The sequence below is a fragment of the Sinohyriopsis cumingii genome, chromosome 11 (genome assembly GCF_028554795.1).
Source record: "Sinohyriopsis cumingii isolate HCF-2022 chromosome 11, ASM2855479v2, whole genome shotgun sequence".
NCBI lineage: Eukaryota > Metazoa > Mollusca > Bivalvia > Unionida > Unionidae > Sinohyriopsis > Sinohyriopsis cumingii.
This window is the reverse complement of record NC_142971.1, coordinates 107618044-107639096: the sequence shown is the minus strand read 5'-3', so window position 1 is coordinate 107639096 and position 21053 is coordinate 107618044. Positions and strand designations below refer to the sequence as shown.

At 34.8% G+C, this 21053-nt stretch overlaps 1 protein-coding gene across 1 annotated transcript in view; it reads left to right on the top strand.

Moving 5' to 3' along the window:
• LOC149789247 (muscle calcium channel subunit alpha-1-like) overlaps window positions 1–21053 on the top strand; it is a 335403-nt gene that overhangs the window by 294773 nt on the left and 19577 nt on the right. Inside the window, exons 39-42 of the mRNA XM_089975421.1 lie at window positions 1555–1817; window positions 5084–5131; window positions 12116–12279; window positions 20372–20650. Of these exons, the coding sequence (XP_089831547.1) occupies window positions 1555–1817; window positions 5084–5131; window positions 12116–12279; window positions 20372–20650 (754 nt within the window). The remainder of the gene's footprint in view (window positions 1–1554; window positions 1818–5083; window positions 5132–12115; window positions 12280–20371; window positions 20651–21053) is intronic.

The window sequence follows — 21053 nt, the reverse complement described above, 5'->3', positions numbered from 1 at the left end:
GGAAAGGCAACACTAAAGTTTATGGGATGTATTGATTTGAATATGTCTCATAATGGAATAGATGGTGGCTGTCACCACCTGAAATTTACAGTTCAGGTAGAGAGTATAAGCAAGATGCTTTTGAGCTCCAAAAGGGTTTGGAACTGCAGTTTCTAATACTTTGCTCCAAATATTTAAGGTCTTAGTGTGCTTGACAAACATTTTAATTGAACATGTTTGCCTTCACTGCATCAGTCTCGATAATAGTTGATATTTTGTAATGCATGTTTTCCAAGTAAACAGTAGCAGTACATGATATTGTGTTACACCTTACTGAAAAAGTCTTGTTAAGGTTGGCAGGTCTGTCTGAGGACTGTTCCTGTTCATTAGAGAATAAGATAATTTTATTGAAGACATTGAATATATGCAAATCCCTCTGTTGTCTACAATCAGTCTATCTGTTCTGCCATCTAAGTATCCAAATATCCAGATAATGTGACCATGTTATATAATACATTAAAGAGCTAAGAATTTTTTTTCTTCTTCTGGAACTAAATGAAGGAATACAGTGGATAATATTTTTTAACACTACCGTGTAAGAAAAAAAACAGTGATTTTATTGCCTTTGTTTCACAACATCTGACTCTTACTAAATGGTTACTGTGTTTATTCACTTTCTGTGGATGTTTTTCAATTAAGAGTAGGTTCAGTGTTTAATACTTGCCAGTCTATGGAGAGATTATGAACGGGTAGTACTATCACTTATTGTCTGTCCATTCTGTAAATAATAGTTTGTCTCTGCTAAATTTTGAAGAACTTCAGGGCTGAAACAAAATTTGTATTAATATCATGAAAATCTTTGTTAAGTTCAATTTTCACCGTTTCTCAGCATCAAAATCTTTTACCAAGTTATGGCCCCCTTGCATCTTGAACCAAAGTTTCTTCAGCTGTAGCATATTGCCAAAGGCATATGTGTACTCAAGACAAATTTCTTGTTTCTAATATTACTCTTTTCTTCTGAAAATGGTGGTTTCTGTATAGCCTCCAGTGCCTCAGATCATTGTAGTCTGATCTCATTAATCCAGTAAATGCCATTCCAGTTACAGTGTCATATAAACTGTCGGATCAAGTTTTGATTTTGGATTAAAATGGGTCTGCTTATCTTAACTGCCCAAAGACAACCGTTTAGTTTGAATATGCAGATATTTGAATCTGGATTTTACCAACCTTAATGTGAAAAAGTTTGAAAATATAGGTTCAGTCCTAACTGGGGGCAATTCATAATCTGAAATGGGAATCGGAGAACTTATGTCTACTTCCCATCAAAGTGAATCATTCCCAAAACACCAGTTTGAGAAGCAGAAGTTGGATAATTGAGGCTGGACTGTGTAAATGATCTGTGCATCCAAATCATTGGTGTGTTTGAATCCCAACATCAGTGATACATTTTACTCTCATTAGGACTGATAATCTTTTCACAGACTTTCTTTCCTGCCTGATTAATTTGGGTAGTAGAGGTCCCACTGGCTATGATTCTTTTATTATTGTTTAATTGTTGTAATCTTTTCCTGCCAGTCTTCCACAAGAGGACAGTGACTATGACCGGGAGCAAACACCACCAACCCCTCCCCCACGGCGTCTTAGCAGAAAAGGTGTGTCACTCCGTCTTGCTTGTATTGGAAAGCAGGGGAGTGATGAGAACCCCCTCATGCGGAAAGTAGGAGACCCCTTAAAACTTACACAGACCCAGGCTATGGCAGTCGTTGGGCTTACATCAGAGGGAAAAGATCGAGAGGTTGACTACCCACGGGTTCTCCGAACACCTGTGTGTTCTCCAGGTAGAGTGAGAGCTTCTTATTCACAGCCAGGTAAAATACAGTGAATTCATTTTTATCTGTCTATCCAAAAGACAGATTAAAAGATGTTGTCATTCAGTGTCACCTTGTTTCCTCCAGATAATGTAAGTTTTTTTCCTTTCTTTTATTCATTTCAGTATTAAAATGTTGTAATTTTCTTTATAATTTTTCTTTCAGAAATGTTCTTTACTGTTATTATTCTTAAAATACATTACCCAATTTTTATGCCTTAGGAGAACTAATACTAACTCACAAATACAGCCCTCTCAAGCTAAATTTTTAGGTACAAAGCTAAAAGTTATATCCCCCCCATGAGTTAGAGTGATATCCCTTGATACAGGAATTTGCACCAAATCTTGTGCCATTCTTTTTTTAAAAAGAGCTCACAATCACATATTTACCACGTCTGCACCCATTTTGCAATTAAATGAACATTTATCTGTAACAAGTTCACTGAGTAATGTCGAGTTTTATCAATAAAATATCTCATTTTGAGTTCAAAATATTAGTTACATATGATGATTTGTGACTGAGTGATGTCACATGAAGTGCAGCACACTTTTAGCAATTCCAAAATATGGAATAACATAGTAAAAAAAAAGTAATAAATTTATGTGTATGTTATCCACTTAAAATCCAGTGAGGCCTTAGCAAACATGTTTGTTCACAATTTATACACAGCAATTGAAGATATGTGTGATGAAAGGTTTGATACATGCATTATAAGAAAATAAAGGTTACAGATCATTTGAGTGTATTCTGTGCTGATCTCAGCATAATAGTGTATTCAGGGTAGATCCCATCCTAAGCAAATCTATGCTTGGCTGATCACTGCATAAGATTATATTCTGAGTTGATTGCAGATTAGTGGAATCTAGCTAGGCTGATCCCAGCATGAAGAAAGTACAATGGTCATTATCACGACAGATCCCATTATAAAACTGGCAATATGTAATTACAAACTAATTAGGATCACCAAATTGTGCATAGACTAAAATTAAGTAATTATCAATACTGATCATGATGTGTATTTCCCTCGGGATGTATTCTGTGATTTTAGGTTGTTTGAGACCGTGTCATTCTCTTTTGTTTAACAAAATCTATATTTCTCAGCTGCATAATTTTCAAGGGCTCACTGTCCTTTCTTTCTAGCCACATCATTTATTTTTCAAATGCAAATATGGATTCAGAAACAGCATGGAGTTTTTCTGGTGTGCCCTCCTGGCAACTGCTGTGGTAGATCTTACTTCCTGTTGATTGCAATCTATGTTTGATCCAGTACTGAACATTGTCACATGGGTTAAATAATGTTTAGTCTCCTCAACATCCTTTCCATGAATCCCTCAAAATCACAATTTTATTCACAAAATATGCTTTCCTTTTCCTTAACATATCCATTGCAAGGTTAAATATCTCAGTTTACTTTTAAATACTGATAATAATGAAATTACTTTTAAATATGATTTCTCTAGAAAGTGACTCTTAATTGTTTCAATGGATCTTATTTGTAGCCATGTTATGCAAATGAGCATCTGTCTTCTGGACTGCACTACATATTACAGAGATTCAAATCACTAATCCTTTCTGTGATTTGTTGCCATTCCAGGTGTTATTAACCAATGGTCATCAATATATTGGTCGTCTGTGTAACCGGTGAACTGTGTTTACAGGGGTTAAGTCACTGATCTGCTGAGTTGGCTATAGTGCTGATGGCACATTTGAAAGTCACATGTACTTTAGTGCTAAAGGCAAATCGACAGCTAAATACAATAGTTAACATGGACAAATGACGATTATGGCTTATTAGAGGCTTGGGTAATTTCAGTAGTATTTTGCATTCATTGTTTTCTCATATTACATAACTTGTATCCAAAATGTTAGTGAAAATAGGTCATGGAAATCTATCTTTGTGGCCTTTTGAAAGTTTGGTAAAAGTCTTTGAATTTATCATTCAGAATTCTGTATGAACCATGTTATACTCCTAAGGCATTATGATTAGGTAATGTATTGGAAGAAGAAACCATATGTTTCTAATAAAATGCATTTCTTCAGTAATACTTACTTAATCATCATACACATGCACCCTCTCATCATCCTTGCCGTTGCATCCACATAGCGAGCATGCCTTCTGCTCCAGTAGTTTCTGTAGTATTGATGGGATTTAGCACCAATCCTTTATCAAGGGGAGATCACTCTAACTGCCACCTAGGAGGGCAAATACATCTTGGCTTTTTAGCTAAGAAGTTTAGCCTGGGAGGGCTGGAGTTGTGAGGTAGTAGTTCTCCTAAAATATTATTATTGGGGGTAAGTATTATTGAAGAAACTTAATGTACTAGTAAAAGAAAATTGGTTTCCCAATTATTTTTGTAACGTTTTTTTATCAAGTATATGCTTTTAGTTTCATGTTCTTTGAAACAGATTGAAACATTTAGAAGAAATATGAATTCACAGTAGAGACCTGTTCTGTTCATGATTTTGTTCTTCTCTTTTTATCTTGTCTGTTGTGCTCAATCTTTTTACATAGGACTTCCATATAGACTTTAATATCTCACTGCATAAAGATCTTGTAATAGCAATTGCTTTTGAACATACATATGGATAGAATACATTAATGTGATGAACATTTCATTAAAATAAGAACATGGCATTATGATAGAAATCTCTACATACTTAATGCAATCTGAGGAACGTCTTTTAATCAAAAGAATTTATAATTGACAGATCATTGGAAATAGGGTGCCATGTTTATTATGCAGTTATGTGAGGGCAGATCTATGTCTGTGCAGTTTGCACTTTTATCTGACTTATAATTGAGTATTTATGGCTTTCATTATTGCACAATTTTTGGCTCTATCAGCTCAGTGTATGTGAGGAAGGACATATAAGCTTAGATTTCTTTGATCAAACAATCCTCTGGACATGCAAAAAAAAATGGAGTCTGAGACTTTTAAAAATTCATTCTCTTTTACATAACATATTCTGGCTGAGATCAGAGACAAGTTAAGTCTTGAATCAATTTTAATGTTGAGAGAAATTAGTTTGCAACAATGCACCAACAAATCTGGTTCTATTTTGTTTGCTAGGACTAATAAATAAAAGAAATAACATAAACCCTAACCTGCCAGCATATTGGTTAGAGGCAGATCTGGGTCTGTATTTATCTCAGTTTTATGTGGATTACATGAAAAGTTGCATTTCATCCTTCATTGTAAATTACTTAAATAACAAACTGATTTTATGCAATTCAGGTGGTAAAATATTCAACTTTTTCAAATGGAAAAGAAAGAAACCACAAGGTTAGTTTTGAATCTGGCATGTATTACTGCCATGGTGCTGTAAAGGGATTGGCTTCCAGTAGTTGTAGCTGGCTTGAGCAGCATGAGATCACAGACAAGTTTTTCTTGGAAACTGAGTTTAAAGTGATCATTGTTGGATACATGTTCATGTTTGCATTGAAAGCATCTTGATATCATTTTTGGATAGTATAGAATGGTATACACTGAAACACATATCTATGGAAGCTGATCTTTTTTGTCCTTACCCACGTTAGCAAAAGTGAGTCATAGGTATTGCTGATTATGGTGGCAGTGAGGCATATGGAGGTTTCAACAGTCACGGGATCTTGTGTAATCCCACTGTATTTACAAAGGGAGCATATAAAGTTATCCAGTTTCATTTTCCATCCTATCATGTCATATTGTGTCTTGTCCATTACAAATTGTGTTTCTGCTAAATAATCTTTTATAGACTTCATTGGATTGGAATCAAATTTTATAAGAGGTTTTGTATTTAGAGTTTGACTTGTCTGAAAATAGGGCAATGGTCTCAGTTTGACTTGAAAATTTTCCCTTCAGTTGCTTAATAATGGAATCGGCAGATGTGTTGGATGGACATATTTCAAGTTATTAAGGTGTAACACCTATCAGAAAGCAGTCTTGCAGGCGTGACTTGGTTTTCCTTTGACCCTGGTGTTTAAACCAACCAAAAACTTTTATATCATAAGTGAACGTTGGTGGGCATTGGTTCATATTTCCATTGCAGAATGTTTCATTGAATATTTTCTGCTAATAAAATGAAAATTCAAGTTATTTTCACAAAGAGAGAATATAAGAGCTTTAAAGTTTGAAACTTGAGTTTATTTTTTTAGTTTCCATTCACTGTAAGAGATTTTTGTATGTCACTATTGAGTACATCTGGTTGATGAAATATCTGACACAAAGCATGTTGTTGAACATCATGTAGAAGACAGTGCATGGACTCTAACATAGATTGCTGTATATACAGACCTGCTATAAATGACTTGCCCTGTGAAAAACATATTATTACTCCCAACCCAACCCCAACACAGGTGTGTTTCAAATAGCATGATTTTCAGTAATCTTTAAAAAAAAAAAAAGAGATTTTGACTAGTACTATATGTATTCTTAGAGTGTGGTCTGTACATATTAAACAGTTGCTGAGAGCACATGTTAAACTATCCTCTGGGCTGATTATATAATACAACATCATAGAGGCATTTACAAAGGTGGTCACACAGAAGCAACCACCATTTCACAGATTACTGAATTGGCAGAGATAATAGAGAGAAGCCATGGTGGCTCCTTTGAAAACTGCTGCGGGAGAAAAGCCCATTAAGCTAATTTGTGTAAGTAATGACAAACAACCCAGTTCATTTGAAGTTACAGATGTCAAGAAGATGCATGTTGAGAAACAAAAGTTATCACACATCACTGCCTTGAATGAGAATGTTAAGCCATCTTTATTAAAGGTTGTTGGCAAAACATATTGATAAGCTCAATATATAAAACGTAAAACAAGATCTTTTGGCAGTCAGAATAGTGTCTGCACATGATTCCTTTGTGAATAAAATAATGTTGAAATGTCAGCAAAGCCAAGCAAACCTAAATTTCAAAAGACTTTGCAGGGAGTTTTACTTTGTAAGATGCAGCAGTGAGGGGGAGCATTTTTTTTCTGCACATGCTGCAAAAACACCATATCAACATCAGTCATTCTGGAGTGTACATACCATTAGCTGCAATGTGATAGACATATCCTCATTAAGTTGACAAAGGTGGTAGGGGTACTAATAGTAGTACTATAGTGTATGTGATCCATTGACTTAGCAACAGCACCATGAATATGACATTTTCATCATACTAGTGCAGATGCATTAAGATCATTTTCTGAGCTGAGAAAAATGCACCAAGAATCTTGAACAGCAGTATCATCTAGTTTTGGATGTGTGCAAAGATGAACACTAGTAACATTGTATTACCTTCAACCACATCTATTGAACTATTGAAAGCAGCAAGGACTGCATCTAATTAAGAAAATACTCCACTATACAATGGATTTTAAAGAAAGACATTGGTTTTTGTTTTATTTTTTCTAATGTCTATTTGTAAATATGTGAGTGTCGACAAAAGTGTGTGCTGATGGTGTTGGACAGTTGAATCTACCATTTTTGCTTGTAAATGTATTACATGCTTCCAAGAAAATGTTATTTGATATAAGCTGTTTTTGTTAATGTGCTCTGACACCCCTTGAGATCTTAAAACACACTTTTTGAGTCTTCAAAACCACAGTAGGGCAAGGGTACACAACCCCTGGCCCATGAACGTGTTCTGTCTGGCCCTCAGGACAAATTTAAATAACACAGAAATCTGGCCCATGAACAGTAATTTTGTTAAATAAATTAGTGTTAGCGGCCCATAATTGGTCTTAGAAAATGTAATTTGGCCCTTGATCTAAAAAGGTTGTGCACCCCTGCTGTAGGGGAATATTACAAGTATGTATATATAATACTAAAATTTACATGTGCATCCTGCATGTCCTTGCCCCTAGATACAAATATATCAGTCTCCATTTCTCTTTTAAACATACTCCCACTAATATTATAGTTGAACATATGCAATTATCACCTGTGATTCTCAAGTGTTTGTTATTAAAGATTGGGTTAATATCAAGGAAGTAGCATGTGCAGGACTGGTGATGTAAAAAAGAGTCAAACTGAGAATAAATGTTCTTTGATAGTAGTAATACATTGCATCCTACTATTGCATTACTTTCCTTTTCTGGGCCACTTTGTTCTCAGTCCAAGCTAAAAATTCCCTCATCCAATTAGTAATTAGTAATTGGAGGCCAAAAATTGAAAAAACAAACATGAGCCCAGTCTGATTTCTTAGGCATTGCCAACATACAGAATATCTTCATTTTCCTTTGAATAATCATGCAAGTCAACAAGTCAGGAGTCAGCAAATTTAGTCTTGATTGCTGTCTTTTTTTGCCAAACATCCTTTATTGTGTGGTTCAAGTCGTCCTCATAAGACGTTGCTGTGACTGAGATGGTACAAGGATCTGAATGGTTTAGTCAGCAAACGGTAAAAATATTTAGAATTATATTTCAGAATAGAAAGAAGACAGTTCCAGAACAAACAAAAAAAATTCTTAGGGATCCTACCACTCACTTGATTTTATCCTAGGCAACAGAGTTACATAACTCAATGCAGAACTTCAAATCAAGAGAGCTTCTGGGTATTTGGGTATATTTTGATGTATTTAGGTAAATTATCACATTATATACACCATTTATATCCATTTAGTCTGTATTGTTTGGGTGTATCTTCTGCTTTTGTTGTTTGCATTCAGTAATACAGTTGGGGCCCCGCGTGGTCTAAAGCACTCTCCGTTACGGATCACTGCCATCTCATCTCTGTCTGCATGAGTTCGAGTCTCAGATTCAGCCAATGTGGGTATATGAAAAAGCTTGCCAGTAGCTTCTCGAGGGTCAGTGGTTCTTTCCGGGGATTTCCCAGTTTCTTCCTCCACCAATAATACTGGCCACCATGTATAGCCTTTCGTGTGCTGAAAAATGGCATTAAACCCTACAACAACAACAACAACGATAATACAGTTAATTTTCTTCAGTAAACTTGCATCTAGGCTCCACCCAATATGAAATTGGCATTGAACAATGCAGAGTCCATACTTACCCTTCCTGTTACTGTATTTAAGGAAATGATCATCAATTGAGTGATTATCCAATCTTCATTTTTTTAACAAAGTCTGATAGTTTCATTTACAGAAATGCCTCTCAGTTTTGTAACAATGTGATATAGTTAAATCTACACAGTCTTTAAGGTACCATGTTACTTGGCACACTCACTGTAACATGTTTTGATGTGCTGTTTTTACTAACCCGGCATAATTTCAGTTGACCCCACCCACATTCATTTGAATTTGTTTTCACATTTTGGCTTCTTCCATCTACTTTTGTGAAAATCTGTTTGGAGCAAGTTGAAAATGTGTGTCAGCTTTAAAAAATTGGAGAGACATTTGACAAAAGGTAAAATGTCTATAATTAGACATGAACAAGATCAGTCCCAAGCTGTCTCACTCTGTTGTAATCAAGCACCTGACTAATGATGAATCATGGTATCTGTGTAGCTATGGCACATGAACAATATCCCCCGCTCAGTTAGTTAACATATCCAACAGTCCTTGTTTATAGTCTGTTACGGTTACATACATGACTGTCATGGCTGCATCTAATTTGAAATATAATTCTAAATATTGTTTTGAAAAAGCTTACTGTTGTATCATTTATTTTTGTTGGGCTAAATTTTCGTGGTTTTGTAATTAAAAAAAGGCATTTTTGTGGGTACTTAAATTCATGGTTTTGCTGTCAAAGTTTGCATATTAGTAGGTATTTAATTTCATGGTTTAACCTCTACAAATACCCCAAATAAAGAATACAAAAGAATAAAACTATGCAGACGCAAACGATGGTCACTTTATTGTTTAAAACAATACTACCACCTGTATGAACACAAATCAAAGACCTGGCAAGTTCAATACTTAAACTGTGTTTTTGACCAAGTGAATAACATCAGTCGAAGCTGACGCAGCCAACAACACTAAAACAATACTTCCATCTCTATGAGCACAAATAAAAACACCTGTCAAGATGAATCACTTTCACCATGTTTTTGTTTGAGTGCCCAACATCAAAGGAAGCCGATGCAGCCGACAACACTAGACCAGTCGGTTATTAAAGTATATATGAATGATCCCTTACTTAAACCATTGTTCATCAAGTTGCACCATCTGTACTTTCTGACAATCATGGCGTTAACACAGTGGCTTAAGAGTGGTAAAATTCAACTTAGATCCCCCTCAGTTAATGGACTTTTTAACCCGTCAGAAGCTGCAAACACGGCACAGGCGCTTGCTTATTGATTTAAGGCAGTGAGTGTAAAATTACAGCTATCAGATACCATATCAAACATGTGCATTGAAACAATATACACTGATCTGTAATTCTTGTTTCAAAAGGTTGAAATAAAAAATTAAACAAACACATGTAAAAGCTAATATTGAATTACCAGATTACAGTATTAACCTTGATTCATCAAATGCTAGTAGCTGTGTTAATCTCTAGGAATGAAACACTGTAAGAAAATGGTGGGGGGGGGGTCATCATCCTACATGGCTCATTTTTCGTTGGGGATTTAAATTTGTGGTTTGGGGCAATTATGAAAACCACGAAAATTGGTCCTCCATTAAAATTGATGATACTACAGTATATTGTGATCATAATGTTATATATATATATATATGACTGTAGAGTGCACAGTTTCCACACAACTACTGCAACGATCCTGTAATTTTACATGAATATTTTATTATGTTGTGTTTTCAGAGACGATGCATGTAGACAATTTCATTGTTGTATCATACATTTATAAAGGAATCACTTATTGTAGTCAAACTACAAGCAACAAAGATCATAATCTGCCATCACATGATGCACCTTTAGATCATGGTCTATGTTGTTTGTTCTACTGATAACACCTAACAAATTGCACAGACCCAGATCTACTGGTGCATTATGCAATAGCAGATTGGGGTCTCTGCATTTTGCAGTTGGAGTTGTCTTATAAGTGAAAATAAATTGTCATAATACATGTATCTAAATGCTTTTATTCCTTTTCTATTTATTTTTGGAAGCAGTTGTGTATTATAAGTCCTCTCCTTGAATGCATTTCATGTCAACTTATTGAAAGCAAAATTTTAAATGACCTCCAAATTAGTTTATTTGAAACATGATTAACTGTTCATAATAAGTGAAAGCATCAAAATAGAATGTTCGTAAATTGTATATATTTATTTTGTCAAATGTTTGTATACAAAGGCCATTTATATGGCTTCAGAGTGATTTCATTCAACACACCCATGTGACACCGGGGTCCCCTTATAGTAGTCTATACAATCAGTGTATTAGTGTTATATGCCTCTCGTAAGTTGGAGCATATCATGTTTTGTTGCCAAACTTTGTACATAGCTGGCATTTGGGTTAAAGAAAAAAAATCATTGATTTTGAAGTCATAGGTCAAGGCCACTGATGGAAAATAAAGAATTATAGTTTCTGTTCAGTGACCATTAGTTGAGCATTACAGAAGTGGATCAAACTTTGTGGATAACTTGTAGTTTTAGTAAAAGGAGAAGCCTATTGATTTAGTGGTCAAAGTTACTGTAATTGAAAGAAGAAAAATGGTTTCTACACAATAGCATTGGTTCTGAATATAGACCTGGGCCAAATGTTATGGATGGCTTGCACTTGGGGTGAGGAAAAAGGTTATTTCTTTTATGGTTAAAAAGTAAACAGTCATGGTCACAAGCTGTACTATCAGATGGCTTGGTTCCTTCCAAAGAAAAAAATTATCCTTCTTCTGAGACCCAAAATCTTTACTTACATTGTGCTTACCGGTAAGTGCTAAATATATTTTAACATGTTTTTCCCATAGAGATTTTTTTCTACAGTGGTGCACAATTACTTTTTTGTAACAAAAGTCAAATTATTACTGTGCTGTTCAAAATGGCAATTTATATGAGTGTTTTGTAAGAATTATGATATTTAAAAAATGGACAGTTCTTGTATGTTGGATGGGACAAAATGAGACGACTTGTTAGAGCTTTAGTCCCAGTTTTCAGATAAAAGGGTGAAACTTTAAAAAGAACATTGAAACCAAAGTTTCATGGAAATTTCCTATTAAATTTTTATCTTGCTACCCCTACAATTTTTAATGACAATTTTCAATTATTGCTACAAAATGAATACTTTTACTTTCCTGCTCTTTAATTAGAACCTCTGCTAACATAAACTAACTGAAATTTGCAGTCTATCAACTAACATCACTAACAGGCTAACTTCCTGCATGCATGCTTATTTGCAGCTCACCCTCGATTCCATTTCATACGCTCCAAATCCATTGTTGAAGGTGAGGGCTCACCAAGTCAACAGCGGCACCGTGCAAGTGACTCGGCTGTGGGATATGAAGCCAACATCTTTTCAAGGACTCTGGAGCGAGGACCACTAACCATCCCCTCCCACATCACTGAAAGAAGCAGGCGGAAAGGGAGTGCTGATGATCTCATGGCAAAAGTAAGACCTGAGTTTTTTAAATTAATAGCCACAGTAATTTTTGTTCATTCCTATAAAGCAATTATACATTTCTAGAGCCAGTCAGATGAGGTGCCATTGTATTTATTGCTTATTTGACTTGCATACATGTGATTCTACCAGTATTAGACCAAAATTACTGTTTTAAAGGCTGTCTGCAGTACATACCATTTTATAGTTTTAATCTAGTGCTTTTTACAGTTAAATTAATTTTTTAATTTTATTTTATAAATAAACTCATATGCAGTATATTTATGCATTCTATCAATATATTAGAGAAACCAACTAGAACCAGTCTTAGATCTGGAAATGTTCCACCATTACAATGACTGGAGCACTGTTGCATGGCAGAGCAGTATGATATAGCTGAGAGCAGCTGATATTTGTACACTGCAAGCTGTTATTGATTACCCTATCACTGGAATTTGGGGAGTTTAAGGCCAATGAGCCTTTATGAAAATTGACCAACCTTTTTTGAAACAGAGATAAAATAGAGGGACCAGTCATAAAAAAATGATTTCGGCAGACACACTAGAGTAAGTATTTTAATTTTTGTTGCATTTAATTGTTATTATTTTGTTCAGTTTTGTCACACTGCGAAAACATATGCTTTCTCCCAATGCTTAGAAGCCACCAGCTAAGAAAAGTTACAAGCTCAATAATGCTTGTTATTAAAATTTAAGGGGGTTCAGGTGAGTAGAAAAGTCCTGAGTTTGCACGGAGTCTTTCAAAGCTGGGGTTGGTTATTCATAAAAAGCATGAATGCATCATATATTTTTTCATTATTTAAAGTCTAGATCAGTCTTATTTTTTTTTTATGTCTCGGGTGGTTAACTTGCCAATAGATATTTGGAGCTGAGCCATGAAGAGAAATAAGTCATTGAGGATGAGTGTCCAGAATACATCTCATGTCCAAATCAGGAACTTCCTCCTCAGGGTTAGCATAAGCTTTGAGGAGTATTGGAGAGCAGTTAGCAACTTTAGAAACTCAGCAACAGGAAAACTGAAATTATAAACTCATTGCCGACTGAGGCTAGTTGTCCTGTCATTACAGTATTCTAATGCTGATACAGAGAGGACATTGTCCATTCTTCACAAATTACAAAGTGATTAAAGGGGAAATCTGGACCAGAGGACTGTTGAGAAGCCATTAAAGGAGACTAGAAATCAAAATTTTCCTTTTGCGTATGTAATTCTCTACAGATTTTAATTCGACTGCAATGTTTATAAATTAAATATCATAAGCGGGTAGTGATAATATTGCGTGGAAGATACCACGATTCTGTAAATTGCCGAGTTTTTCCGAGTTTTGATGAGACAACAGATCACGTGGTACCGTGACGCTATACTAGCCAGTCCTCGAATACAAACATAAACATTGGCGAGTGAGGTAGACAGGAGACCACATTTGGGTTGCACAATCAAAAGTTAAATCTACAGTCTGATATAATAGTTTATGTACTGTACTGGTAAGTGCTAAAAGAAATTTGTAAGGCACAGGCCCCAGGCAGGTGACTTAAATAAACTAAATTCCTGAATGAAATTCCACAAGCCCAGACAGTTCATACCTGTCAACTCTCAATCCGGGAGAAAACCTCCTGATTTTGGGGGTATTTCCTCATCTACCTCCCGATCTCGTAATATCTCTCAATTTTGCGCAGCGAAGTCCCGATTATTACATTATGTCTGTCAATTTTCATTTGTCAGAAGATAAAAACCCAACCCCAAACCATTTTTAAATATAACGTATGCAATCCACAGTCTAAACTGCCACACTGCAGACATCGTAGCGATATGACTGAAAATTTTTTAAAGTTACATTAAAATTTCAAATCACACGCACACACGTCTAAACCCGGCGCTGGACGAAATAATTAATATCATACAACAGTTTTTTTCTTCTTTTTTTCTTCTTCAGTAAATAGAACGTGACGATTAAACATTATTCAAGTAAATTTCAGATTTTTTTAAAACAACTACAACAGTACTATAGTAAAAAAAAATTAAAAGAATAAAATTGTCACCAATTAGCTTAAATGAATGATCACTTTGAAATTTTCTCTGCAAACAAAATCGCATCTCCATTTCCGCCAAAGAAACTCGGCCAGTTAACACCTGACATTCCTCTACCGTATATGAAAAGTTTAATTACCATGATTAAATTACAAGGAATAAAACAAAATATACCATGCAGTATATGTGGCCCTAAAGAACTAATTCTGAATAAATATTTTATTCAGCAAACAGTGTTACATGCATTAAGACTTAAACATTAGGAAATAAGGTAGGGCATAAAACTTGAGAAAAACAGTTGCCACATGTACGGTAACTTGTGACTGCAGATTTGAACTGTTAAAATGAAGTCCATGGCATCGTAAGTAACAACAAAATAGGCATGGTTTATTTGGTAATCAATTGCTGGTGCTTACACATACACACACTGTCGAACATGGTTTCTTTTGAAGTATGTCCAAAGGGCAGTCCTTTTCACAAGATCAATGCAAGGATAAGGATTATGTTCATTAGTCACACTGGCTTCATTGTTTGCGTACTTAAATCAAAACTTGAGCTATTTTGCAATTTAGCCAGAAATGACCAGAATATGCAAAAGGGGCTTGTCATGGGGGAATAATAAGGCGTATCACAGGGAGAAAAGGCACGTCAAATGGGCGGTCGCACATTGGGGCAAGGGGAGGGGGGGTCAGTAGTCCCCTCCCCCCCCGTTCTATTGTCAGACAGTTAATGTGAAACTTTGACCTCTTATTTTTTAATCGCTGCTTTTTAAACTGCCCAAGGAATAGTTTTATATCAGTTCCAGTTATTACAGATTACTGTTTATGCATACTACATGTATATAATGCATTTTTTAAAAATTTTTAATTGTTATAAGAGTACTGAAAATTGTGTTTTCTCGAAACACGACAGGTTTAGAATCTTATTTTTAGCAAAGCTTCCATTTGATTAAAATCAAATCTAAATTTCACCTAGGACAGTGGTGATTTGATTTAGATTGTGCCGTGTTAAGGCATGTATGTCAACATCTTGAAAATACATTTACTCATTTCACCAGCGCGATCAAAGTTTCCTCAGGCAAACAATTTTTGTTTCGACAAGCCTGACGGGCACCTCACTTTGAATACAGGATGGGCCGGTACTAAAACCAGAAGGGGCCCAGGGTGTCGGGCTATCAGATTTGTTTTTAGCACTGCTGTTTTAGATAAAAGATATGTGGATTGATTGTTGCATTTTGTGGTCACTTACTCGTCCTTCTGCCTAATTTCATATCTCACACATTTCCCAGGATTTAAAATGTACAAAGGTATGTCTGGAACAGCGCCAACTTTTAGTCTAGGCCTAGCATTTGCGTATCTTTGAGCTGCTATTTTTTCATGATCCCTCTCCTAACATTCCTTTGAGAAATGTAACGAGCACATAGTGCTGTATGGTGTTGCTTTGAAATCGACTTGTTTGTAATAATGGACCCATTCTTTCATTATGCCTTTATCTTTCGGAAAAGAAAAAAAAATATGTCCACAGGCTTTTCTTAATGTTCTAATACACCCGTAAGCAACGCAAAATGGTCTTGTCTTTTACTCTGGCAACTTCCACTTGGGCTGCTGGAGTCGCTACTATGACGTCACATCCCGAAAGTAACCGAATAGGCGCGGAAATTTTGCATACGAGGTCACGGAAATTCAGCTCCTAGAAGATAAGCCAATATTTAAATATTGGCATTACAGTCGCAGATGATACTTCAGAATAAGGTTTTCTGCTATAGTACTTTTATTATTATTCTATATTTCCATTGGTTTCTGGTCTCCTTTAAGTGTGAAACTTGATAATTGCAGTTAATGTCATCAGTGTCCACCAGACATTGTAGGAAACATAAAATGCTATTGGGTTTTGTAAAAAATCAATCACTGCAATAAAGTATAAAATAAACAGCTCTTTCTTTTTCATTTACTTGACAATATGCTGACTCGTATAAATTAATTAATTATTATTATAACATTTTCTTTCAGAATCTAAATCTGATTCTTGTTCAAAACTTAATATTTTGCCATAGTATGAAGAGAATACATATGGCAAATAATGCACTTGTTTTGTTTTTCAATACCCTTGAAACATAAAATTTATGCCAAATAAAATCCTAACTGATTTAGAAGCCAAGCTGCCAATCAAAATTTGTATATCTACTGGTTTAAAATCCTGGTTCTGTCACATGTATGTACCTGACTCGTGCATAGGTCCTGAAGGGTGAGCCTCAGTGGGAGTATGTGCTCTGCCACAAGCCACTCTTTGTGGTGCATATTCATATCGAGTGTGTCAATTTCCAGCCCGAGGGACAAAAGTATTTTGAAGGAACTGTATGAGTATGTACCATCTGAGAAAATCATGGAGTTTCTTAAGAATTGTGGCTAATACACCAAATTTAATAATGTTTTAAGGATTTACTTGTGTTACTTGTATCTGTTTTTTTTTACAAACATCATTTTAACAAATGTGAAAATGATGTTTTATATTTTATCTTATGTGTAACTTTATATTTTTTGCAGGGGTTTATCTTCCTAAACTTTTGAGTAATTCATCTGCAATTTTTTTACACTTCACCTTTTCTTAGCCAAGATGCCATAAGACACTACTATATACATGCATACTGAGCCACAGTTATTTATAATGCTTTGGAAAACTTGGGAGAAAGTTGGTAGCTAAATCAGCAATAAAAAGAACCGGAAAACCAGGCCTTATGCTAGGATAGGATTCCACTTTGTACATTCACATTGCAGAATTTTGACTTGTTCCTCCCACCTTAAGAAGAAAGAAGATAACTTAGTCAGCTTCCCCAAATATAAGAGAGAAGTCACCTTGCCCAGATGTACTGCAGTTTCAGTCCATGATCAACTATCTCCATGAATTTACTGTGTAGCCACAAATTAATTATTGATCTGACCATCTTAAGACATAAGCCTTTTTGCGATGTACATTAAATGCTCTGATTTGATCTTAATTTCAGTAAATCGGGAACTGTATTCCTTTGATTATATACTCAAGGTGATTTCTTGTTAAAATGGAACTTTACCTTTGTATCAAACCTAAGAATGTATACCATGTCAATATCCTATATGCTGGTTATATAAAGTTGGGTTTTTTAAAACCTGGTTCAATCTGTTCCAACCATCTGTCCATTCCATCTATCTGTCTGTCCATCCATCTGTTCATTCCAACCATCTGTCCATTCCATCCATCTGTCCATTCCAACCATCTGACCATTCCATCCATCTGTCCATTCCATCCATCTGTCCATTCCTACCATCTGTCCATTCCATCTATCCATACTTTTGAGTTTGTATATGCATCACAAATTTCATTTTCACTTGTTAACATTTGAAACACATGATTGCTTCAGCCTTAGTGGATACGAGTCCTATTGTTTAGGTGACCTTCCATAATTCACCCTGATATTCTGACCCTTCAGTTTTCTGGATGCCAGATTTTCAAAATGTTTAATAATTTTAAATAGTATAACAAATTTCCAGACAGCAGGCAAGTTTTTAAAGCTCATGAAAAACAGATTCAAGTTGGAACATAAAAAAGGAATGTTTTCCTTTACAAAAAAATAAATGGTGATAGAGTGGTCGATGGTCAGGCCGTGTAATGGCTTTGATGACCCTTATTATCATGTGTATTAACTGAAGGTGTTGGAGCAGTCTAAGCAGCTGACACACTTCACATTTCATGATCATGCAGTTCCTTAAAGAAAGTGAATTGTGAGATTGTTAAAGGTAATAATAAATGAACAACTACATTTAATCTCCAGAAAATAGGTGCAATTAATTTATGAATTTCTTTGATAACTGTAAAATTACTGGTCATCACTGTTGCCAAGATGCAATTACAGGCTTTTATTGGTACTGCTGGAAAGCATGCAAATTTAGACAAGGCAGTCATGAACATCAAAATGGAAGGAAAATGTGCCAGGTACTGTAAATCAAAACCTTTAACATATGATTTCCAATAACTAAATTAGTTTTACATATATATATAATGAAGCAGTCAAAATTTCTAGCACTGAGTTTCACAATATCATGTTGTCTCAGTTTTATTAAATGGCAGATTTCCCCTTGATAACCTTAATTTGGACATGTAGTTGCTTTTGTCTTCACACTTATAATAGCATTGCAGATATTGGTATTCCATTTTTAAATTCCCAAACATAAGTGATTTGGCAATTTAGGAGATAAGTGCCATACTCAGATTTGTAATTGTGAGATTGTCAAGCATTCATTAAGGAAAATAGGGTTTGTTTTCACATTTTCAAAGTTACAATAATATATATATATATATATATATATATATATATATATATATATATATATATATATATATATATATATATATATATATATATATATATATATATATATTATTTTGGTGATACATTCTGTTCTCTAAGACAATTTTTAGTTTATGAAAAAATATTGATGTTAGAATTAGGTCATTTTCACATGTAAGATTGTAGTGAGTGGTGGCAGTACATGAACACAGTGAACAAAGTTTTTCTTACAAAAAGAAATTCAACCAGAATTCTTTATTTGTAAAAGAAAATACTAAAACACTATCATCCAAGTGCCTTATTGACAAGCAGAGATGTAATGCAGCCTAGTTTACTTAACTAGACCACTTCAACCACCTGCTGGGTGCATCATTGCACAGTCATGGCAATAAAGCTATTAATTTTTTTCACAAAGTATTTGGACAGAAATTAATCTCAATACATAATTATCTATCCAGAAAGGAAAGTATATAGTTTTTATATTGGGTTATTTAGTTACATGTTCTTTTAATCCTTTTCCCATGCTATTTGTTTTATTTATAGCCCCACTTTGACTCTTAATTTGTTTTCTTCCATCAAGATAATTGCTTAATAAATTTGGAAGGACTTGCTGGAAACAATCCAAGCTGGATATAAAGCTCGAGATCAAAAAGATATGGTGAAGTTTAAATAAAATTATATATAAAGATCAAGAAGATCCAGTTAAGTCTGATTGTCACTTATTTTTCTGTCAAAATTTGACTGACTTGCCGCACCCATCTGACAGAAAACTATGCCTTTGTATCTAGTCTATAGCGTTCCTAAACTAAATGTGCATATAGAATTTGCAGATATCAGTCTCTGGGAAAATGGTAAAAACTGCACCCTGTATAGATTATTTACACTCAGCTTTCATTTCTTTGTTGGAGTTAAGTGTTTGCATCATCAGGATTTTATGCCACATTGGGCATGGCATCAGAAATGACATTAGGCTAATGCTCAGCTAAATGTATCTTAATAACAATATTTTCTGAGTGATACAGTTTTTTTAAATTTACAATCAAAGTGTGAATTGGCATGCTTTGTTTTATAAATTTTTTTTTATTTTCCCTAATTTAAGGCTTACAGCACCATCAAGCACCCCAAACTTGGGGTGGGGTGCTTTTGTTTTCATTTATTTTTTTCCCCAGACCTGCATTGCATAGTTTTGAAAGATGGCATGGTCTGTATGACCCAAGCTACTTTGTATCATGAATTTAATTTCCTCTCAGTAATTTATTAATGATTTCATAATTTGCAACAGATATGGTCTTAATGTTAAGAAAATCTAGGTCAGATTTGAATTTTGCCACTTAGAGTCACAGACCAGAAGAGATTATTGTATGGCCTGAGTTCTGTTGTCCATCTGTCCATTCACTATTCCCACTGCTCCTCAGAAGGATTGTGCCAAAACTTTACACATTCATCCCACTATATAGTTGGTTCCAAATGAAAAAGTGCCACTCATACATACTGAAAATCTTGACAAATTAGTTATTGCTTATCCTGAATGGATTGTGATATCAGCAGTGGGGTTTGCAGTTAAAGACTTTATTGTCTACTTGGTCCTAATGAAAATGTGACGTCCATTATGTCTATTTGACACATTTGATATTTTTTATTGTTCACATCTGATATATATTTATCTCAACATTCATTATATTAAGAATATGAATCATTATATCCATGATTTTATCTCATGAAATGCACTTTCTTTAATAGGTTATTCAGAGCGAAGGACTTAATCGCTACTTGGATACAGACACACTCAGACAAGAAATACAAGAAGCTGGAGATATGACCCAGGAGGAGTTAGACATGGCAGCAAGGGAACTGATGAAAGAAGCTCAAGCTAGCCACATACAAGGGCCATATTATGATCACCTCGGAGGCTTTGGTGCCCATGAACTTAAAGATTTCAATCAGTATTCTGCTCAAGATGATTTACGACGAAGACAGGGCTACACAGATGAAGAATATGAAAGAGAAAATAAGAAAATGGTATATGTGACATCTTTGTAGCACTTGCTTAACATGTTTTAAACATTTGCCAAAAAAAAATAGAGGTCATTTTATGGCTAATAATCAAAATGTTGGAGTTTAAGGCAATTGCCTTTTCCATCTGTCCATCTCTTCATCTGTACACACAGTAACCAGTTGCACTATTTGAGATGCCTTTTTTTGTAGTTTGACTTCACACAAAGATGTACATTTTTAAGGTTTCATCTTTGAGTTCCAGTTTCAGACTTGTTGTCTTTTTTTGCATGATTATTAAATCTTCTCTAAAGAAGATCCTTGTAACAAGTATAGCTCTAGAACCACTCAATATATTCTGCTGCAATAGATGTGTACTAGATGTGCCATTTATGGGTTTTGTCTCATCAACTTAATTTTAGACAGAGTT